Source organism: Cupressus sempervirens, chromosome 10, assembly GCF_028749045.1.
Source record: "Cupressus sempervirens isolate cs-2001-9-10 chromosome 10, ASM2874904v1, whole genome shotgun sequence".
In the NCBI taxonomy this organism is placed as follows: Eukaryota; Viridiplantae; Streptophyta; class Pinopsida; order Cupressales; family Cupressaceae; genus Cupressus; species Cupressus sempervirens.
In genome coordinates this window covers 386,423,105-386,430,491 of record NC_143127.1, presented here as the reverse complement: position 1 = coordinate 386,430,491, position 7,387 = coordinate 386,423,105, and the positions used below count along the sequence as shown (strand labels likewise).

The window sequence follows — 7,387 nt, the reverse complement described above, 5'->3', positions numbered from 1 at the left end:
TATAGTTGAGTTAATACAAAAAAAAACTCAAAATTATAAAATATTTTTCAAATCGATTATATTTTTCAATCTAACATTACATACTTCATATTGAGTCTAAAGTGAAAGGTTGTTCAATATTTTTTTGAATGAGCCTTCCATCACATTTGGAAGTTGATTAGTGCATAACTGCCACAAACCAACCAAAATAATAGATGGCATTCATTGAAATGTGATACTTCTCTTTAATCAACACAATGTGTGGGACAAATTCAACCTTGTAAACTAACACTAATATATAATTCAATCAATAGATGTAATTCATTGAAATGTGATACTTCTCATTAATCAAGGCAACGTGTGGGATGTATTCAACCTTGTAAACTAACACTAATATATAATTCAATCATCCATTAATAGAAAAGTCTTTATTCAACAAAATGTGTGGGACAAATTCAATCTTGTAAACTAACACTAATACATAATTCAATCATTCATTAATACAAAAGTCCTTAATCAACACAACGTGTGTGACAAATTCAACCTTGTAAACTAACACTAATATATAATTCAATCATCAATTAATACAAAAGCCTTTATGTTAGCATATTTTTTGTACACATCATAAATCACATTATGGATAGAGGGATAGATGGGATAGATGAAGTGAACACTTACAGTATTTCTTCTTTAAAGTAGCGTTTCTATATCTGAAATAGTAATAGTTACATATATGAATTTTATTTATTTTTAAATCACCAATCAAAAAAAAATCTAATTCAAAATATTATAAATTAATAATATTTCCAAATATCATAAAAAAATGCTATTATTTATTTTAATAATATAAAAATTTAAAAAAGAAATTCTAAAACTATACAAAATTAAACAATAATAAAATACGCCAGCATCTTGACCAAATTGATTTAACATTAATTTATTACTTTAAAAATGGGACGACAAATCTGTTAAAGGTGTAAATGAAGCTGGTAACTAATTTGGCGCGAAGGGAGGTGAAAATAAACAATATAGAAAAAGGAGGGCCCTCAAACTCGCCAAAATCTGCCACCGTTGGTAGAGGAATAAATTTGTATTATAACATAGGAGAGTCACAGGCAGTTAATAGTCTGCGAGGCCTGTAAACATCGCCCCTTCACAACAAATATCCGTTGAACTGCCAAACAAACCTCTTTTGTTTTCAATCTGAACAGCAGCATAATTTGTTACTACAATCATCCGTAAGATCAACAGATTGTAATATTTTTTCTGACAAATCCCGTCAAAATTTTCTGGAAATGACTATGTAGATATTTTCATATGAGCTTTGTCAGCCTATGATGATTTCAATGGCAGCTGAACATTTAGTCTCCTAAGCCATATGGAATGGAGAATCATATTAAACATATCATAGCGTTTGGGAGGCCGATTCAGTGTAAAATGTCTCCGGACTTGAATGACTCTTCTCTGCATCTGGTTATATCTTTCTGCAGAAATGGATTGAAGTATGTTCTTCAGATATGGGATTTCAGAGAGAGGAACTTGAACAGAAAAGGCAGGCCAATTGAGGACATCGCTGAATGGAAGAACATAATGATCAGAAATTATGACTGGTACACATCCAGTGTAAATGGCCTCGACAATCCGAGGGCTTGCAACTTCGTATCCGCTCGGACACAAGCAATATTTTGCAGCTTTCATTAGATCATAGTATGATGATCCTTTGGGGAGATACTCGTGCACTTGTATGTCATTGTCTCTGCCTTTCCAGTGCTGAATCAGTAATGGCCTCACTCGTCCATGATTTCCCCCTGCGAAGAACGCAAGAAGAGATCTTGCTTGAGCAGGCTGCCCGCCGATCGGAATTTTCGTTGAGCCTTTTAACATTACCTCTGGAAGTGTTGCATCTTTTGAGGGATTGAATCCCTCTGATGTGTTAGCATTGCACAGAACACGGATGGAATTGTTGTAGAGTTGTGGATTTACCATAGATGTCTCTGGCGCCTGCATGCAAATCCAGAATAAAGGCAATTAGTTATTTTCAACTGGTTTGTTCCGATGTTTTCGTGACGGAGAAATCTTTTGATGATTTAATCCGTCGGTAAATTATTTTCATCCTCAAATTCTCAATTTAAGTCGCTAACAAAATAATCACAATCTATCAACTGCACAACTCAAATCAAAGCTAGTCCTTTCGGTACGATACAGCTGCATAAAAATCTTTTGATGATTTAATCCATCGGGAAATCGTTTTCAGCCTCAAATTCTCAATTTAAGTTACTAACAAAATAATCACAATCTGTCAACTGTTCAAATAAAATCAAACCTAATCCTTTCTGTACTGTACAGCTGAGTAAAAATCTTTTGATGATTTAATCCATCAGGAAAATATTTTCAGCCTCAAATTCTCAATTTAAGTTACAAACAAAATAATCGCAATCTGTCAACTGCACACCTCAAATCAAAGCTAATCCTTCTGTATTGTACAGCTGCATAAATATCTTTTGATGATTTAATCCATCGAAAAATCATTTTCAGCCTGAAATACTCAATTTTAGTTACTAACAAAATAATCACAGACAGTCGCTGCTTATAATAAATTCAGATATTATTAATTTTCAATTGGAAAGCTACTGCGATTGATCTAATTTCTGTCTGTTGCTGTCTAACAGGCTAAATATATTTGTTTATTTCTTGTTTGACATGAATAAGTTTGAAGTTTGCAAATAATCAAGTGTTTCGGAACATAAAAATGAAAATTATGATAAACTTCGAGAAAAAAATGGATCTCATACCCAGTCATGGCAGGACAAGATGAAATGATCGGCTCCAAGGGTACGGTTCCAGAAGGGGTACTTTTTGGAAATCACATCGATGTAATCACTAACGAACCGTTTCATAGGTGTTAAATCATAGGTCATTGGAACGTAAATGTGGCTCACCATCATTACTACACTGAAAGGAAGGAAAAAAACGTGAGCTTCCTCGGGATTCGATGTGAGGATCGAGTTCCCAAGTTCAAGCTCGACAATAAACCTTCCTTCTATGGAATATATGTCCTTACACGGTCCATGGTGCACTAAAGGTGGTTCTCCATCTCTGTAAACATAAATCTTGAATACTTTCTCCATTTCAGCGTAGCTCCTGAAAGCAAACACATTGAAAGCATTATTTCTTTCCGAAACCCCTATTTACAAAGAAACTAAATAATCGAGAATTGCTCTTGTAAGACAGCGAAGATATGATCGGAAAGAAAATATTGAAGGGAAATTTGCATGGAGAAATATAGTTAAAGAATATATTTAAGGAAATTTTGTGGATCAAAGGCTTGCAACGCGCAGGAATTGTAGAGGCACTGATTAGTAGGAAGAAGACAGCCAGTAATTGGCATAACTTGCCGAATTCAACGACTGGATAACTTAAAACGTTAACAGAAGAAACTAATTTGCATCGTAGTGACAGCTTTGCATTGTAACTACTCCATTAAATCCGGATCACTGTAAATGAAAATATTCTCTTCTAAAATGAAAGTATGGCAGGGGATTCGAACTCATACCGCTGGAACATGATGGCGTTTCTGTAAATACCGCCATGGGGAACGTAGTCTGAAGTCTGGTTCTTAGCATCTCCATTACTGGACTGGCCAGCTTTCAGGATGCCAGCCCTTGCCCGACTTAACTCTAATTCCACCTTCGAAATCAATGCGTTCTTCCTCTGCAATTAAATTCATACAAATTCCTGACAATCACTCAACTACACGACTCAAATGGAAGCTAATCCTTTCTGTACTGTACAGCTGCATAAAAATCCCTAATTTACTCACCTGAATTTCAACTACGGAGCTGTTATCGGGTCGATTTCGGGGCTGTTCAACCGCATTGATCTCCGTCACATTGTAATAAACTCTGTTTATTACTGCCTGGGGAATTCGATCAGAATCATTCGATTGAGTGACAGCCAAAGGCAAATGAAACGCCCGGGGGAACGAAATCAAATTAGGATGATAGGAATTCAAGAGCAAAAAACTGGAGAGGAAACCAAGAACAAATGCGAGAGCTAAAGTAAAGCTACAAAACCCCGCCATTGAAGGATCTGCAAGGTCCTCTCAACAATCTGTGAAATAAATGAAACAAGTGATAGTTCGATCATAACTAAAATAGTAAGAGATCGTAACTGAAACGTAAAAGCTCAGCAAAGAATTGTACATTCAAACGTGTCACTGTCAATTGAAGGTCTTTTGAGTCCTGTAACGATCCCACCCGGATAATTAATCTGCGTAAAAAATAATTGTCAGAATGGGATCCTCTTTTGCATTTAGCGGTGTGGAATGAAGAGAGATATGAATCAAATCTTTGCTTCTTCCTCTTTACATGGCCGTTGTAACAGATTACGCCTGGTTTTAAGTTTAACGGTAAGTTTTCAAATTTATTTGCTAAAATTGAGGGAAACGTGTAAGGCATAAATGAGGGGTTAACGTGTTTTGACACATACTCTATTTTTCATTGAATAGTTTTAAAATTCATGGTTATTTAATGGATTGGATCACATTGATGGGGATTAAAAGAATGCACTAAATTTCTAAATCTGAGTTTATGGCGATGATTCATCTGCCTAGTATGCACCCTAATTTGGTGTCTACTTTGAAATCGTTGATAGATGCAGATGCATTTGAGACTGGGAAGTGTGATGGCGGAATGGAGCGGGATTCAAACAGGGGACTTGAAAGAGAGGAGAATGTAGTAACTGTTCCAGTGGATCTACTTCGAAACCGTCGGCCTTAAATGCTCAAAAATGCATCACAAGAGCCATCGAGCTGAGGATCCAGCGGATTGCAGAAGGTCTGTTGTGCAAAATAGCAGTCTTTGTGGAGGTGGAGGTAAGACGGGGCATAATAAGAAAATATTGTCACGATGTCCCATCTGTATCTGTAGACATAATTTTGTAGCTCTTTATGAGCTGAGGAGACATTTTGTGCGAAAGCACTCGCAAGGTGAGAAAATGCATGGGTGTAGAAAATGCGGAAAGTGGTTTTATATGGAAGTTGATCTTCGAGATCATCTTAAGCTCTGTGGCGAGCCAATTCAGTGTCGTTGGGGTCTGCAGTTTTCTTTTAAGCGTAATCTGGAACATTCTTCACTCGCCATTGATGAGCGCAGAAAGACCGCTTCACTTCGTAACGGTTTTGTTAAGAGTACTAGCTGGCCTTCTTCTTCTGTTGTGCCACTTGGTAAAGAATTCTCTTAGATGTCCTTTCCTCCTGGGGAGGTTACGATAGAAGATATTAAGGCAGGGGTTCTATGAGGGGGGTTACAGGTTTAATTTTTAGGAACAGGTGGTCCCATAAGAATTTTTTTGAGGGGCTACAGGTTTAATTAGAATCTTTTCCTTCATAATAGGAGCTCCGCTCTTTTAGGAAGCAGATGAAAATGGGGTGGGGCTGGAAATAGCCCCACCAGCTTAGGGAAAAATCTAGCTATTTGTCAAAAAGTGAGACTTTAAAACTAAAAAAGTCTTTTATCATAAAATAAATTTTAGAAAATTTTTCCTTAAATTTGGGAGCTGAAACTCAAATTACAAAATCCATAGGACCTCTTAGCTTACAAATTTCCTTAAAATTCTCAGCGGGTGCAGCTCTATTTTTGAGGAAACTGGCTTCCATGGGACCCCAACCTAAGTATACTCGCTGACTAACTGCTAAGTCTCACACATGTCATGATACAACATTAAGTATAGCAAGAAAGTCTTTTCCAACTATACCTCCACTAGTGATATAAGAAAGAAGCCAATTAAAATGGAAGAAAAATTATCTTGCATTATCTATAATGAGATAGGAACCATTGATTAGAAAGTGAGCTAAAACATCTCAATATAGTACGTCTTTAGTGTAAATATATGATATAAACAAGGGATTTTCATAGGGAAAATTTGTAGGCATGAAAAAGAAAATCAAAATGTTAAATGATTAAAAAATTTACATATGAACTCTACTTTTAAGATATTTTTTAGGTAGGACTAAAATATGTCTATTATCACTTTATCAACAATGTAGAATTCTTCACCTCTTCAGACTGCAGTATGGATTGTCAGTCCTCTTATTCTTTGGCATATCTGGTTGGAGAGAAACTGATGAATCTTTCAGGATGTTTAGGTTGGATTCATGCATCTTTGGTGGAAGATTTCTCACTCCCTTCAGGAAACCATTCAGGCTAAGTGTAAGTTAGATGGAGGTACGGAACTTGGTGATCTTTCTATTTGCATTCACCTTAACTTTTTATTTTTAGGATCTGCAGGTCAATGGTATCATAATGTTCCAAACCATCCTATATGTTAAGGGAAGCGACAAGTGAACCGTGTGGGTCATTGGTTGCCTCCTCCACCTAGAGTTCTTAAATTCAATAGTGATGGTTCTTCTCAAGGAAATTTAAGTTATGTTGGTATTGGGGTGTGGCTCGATGCAACTCTGTAGAAGTTCAATTTCTTTTCTAAGTGCATAAGGGTTGGCATACTAACAATCTCATGGAATGTCGACATCATTCGTCTTGCTGGGGGGGTGTTGGTGGAGTCAACAGCTCTGTTGGTGGGCCAAGAGATTCAAGTGAGTCATACTAGGGCTTTGTTGTGGGTCAAGAGATTCAAATGAGTCATACAAGGGCTCTAGGTTGGAAGGAAGTGGTTCTTGGAGAGAAGGCAGCTAACATCCTGTTGGAAGCTCCCAGAGTGATTAGAGGTGAGGAGGGGTGGAAATAGTGGTACTGAATAGCTTGGTTGATATTGAGTCAGCTAATCTGAAGCTCTACCTCATAGGTAGATTTGTTTCCTTCCACCCATCAATTGAGATAGTCAGGAAGTGGGTAAGTTACAAATGGAAGTTGAAGGGGAGTGTGATGGTTTCAGCCATGTCGAGAGGCCTATTTTGCTTTAAATTTAAAGTAGCTAAATATATGACAATGGTGACGGTTGGTTCCTGGTCATATGAAAAGCATAGCCTAGTGGTGGCTAAGTGGCATTTGACGTTTGATCTTGCAAAAGAACTAAATAAGATGGCTCTGGTCTAGGTCAGGTTACTAGGTCTTCTACTTGATTTTTGGGATGAGAGGATCCTGAAATCCATTGGGGATTCCTTTGGGAACTTTGTAGCTGTGTATATGGTTACTTTGCAGAGGTCCCAGCTGGTCATTGCGAGGTTTAGTGTTAATGTGGTAGTGGGAACTTCCTTACCTAAGTCTATTGCACTAAGCTCAAAGTGGAGTAAGAAGATTCAACCCATCATTTATGAGAATGTGGGGTTGTTTTTCTAGAAATGCTTATCATTTGGGCATTTGATTGTAGATTGTAAGAAAATGGATAGGATCGCTAAGGAGAAAATAGAGGGAGAAAGAGAAGGGGGGCTCCTCCCCCGGATTCAGGGGTG

At 37.1% G+C, this 7,387-nt stretch overlaps 1 protein-coding gene across 3 annotated transcripts; it reads right to left on the bottom strand.

Annotated features, from left to right (window-relative positions):
• Positions 1 to 891: 891 nt before the first annotated feature.
• LOC149534283 (putative glycosyltransferase At5g03795) lies at positions 892 to 5,190 on the bottom strand. Of its 3 annotated transcripts, none has more exons than XM_089804194.1 (5): positions 4,182 to 5,190; positions 3,800 to 4,089; positions 3,533 to 3,690; positions 2,772 to 3,120; positions 892 to 1,980 (listed from the first exon to the last, which is right to left on the bottom strand). In XM_089804194.1, the coding sequence occupies exons 2-5, from the start codon at positions 4,058 to 4,060 to the stop codon at positions 1,312 to 1,314; spliced, it is 1,437 nt and encodes a 478-aa protein (XP_089660320.1). In that variant the 5' UTR covers positions 4,061 to 4,089; positions 4,182 to 5,190; the 3' UTR covers positions 892 to 1,311. The 3 variants fall into 3 exon arrangements, with proteins under 3 accessions (XP_089660320.1, XP_089660318.1, XP_089660319.1); XM_089804192.1 differs by having other exon boundaries at positions 3,800 to 3,895; positions 4,182 to 4,987; XM_089804193.1 differs by having other exon boundaries at positions 3,800 to 4,274.
• Positions 5,191 to 7,387: the final 2,197 nt, after the last annotated feature.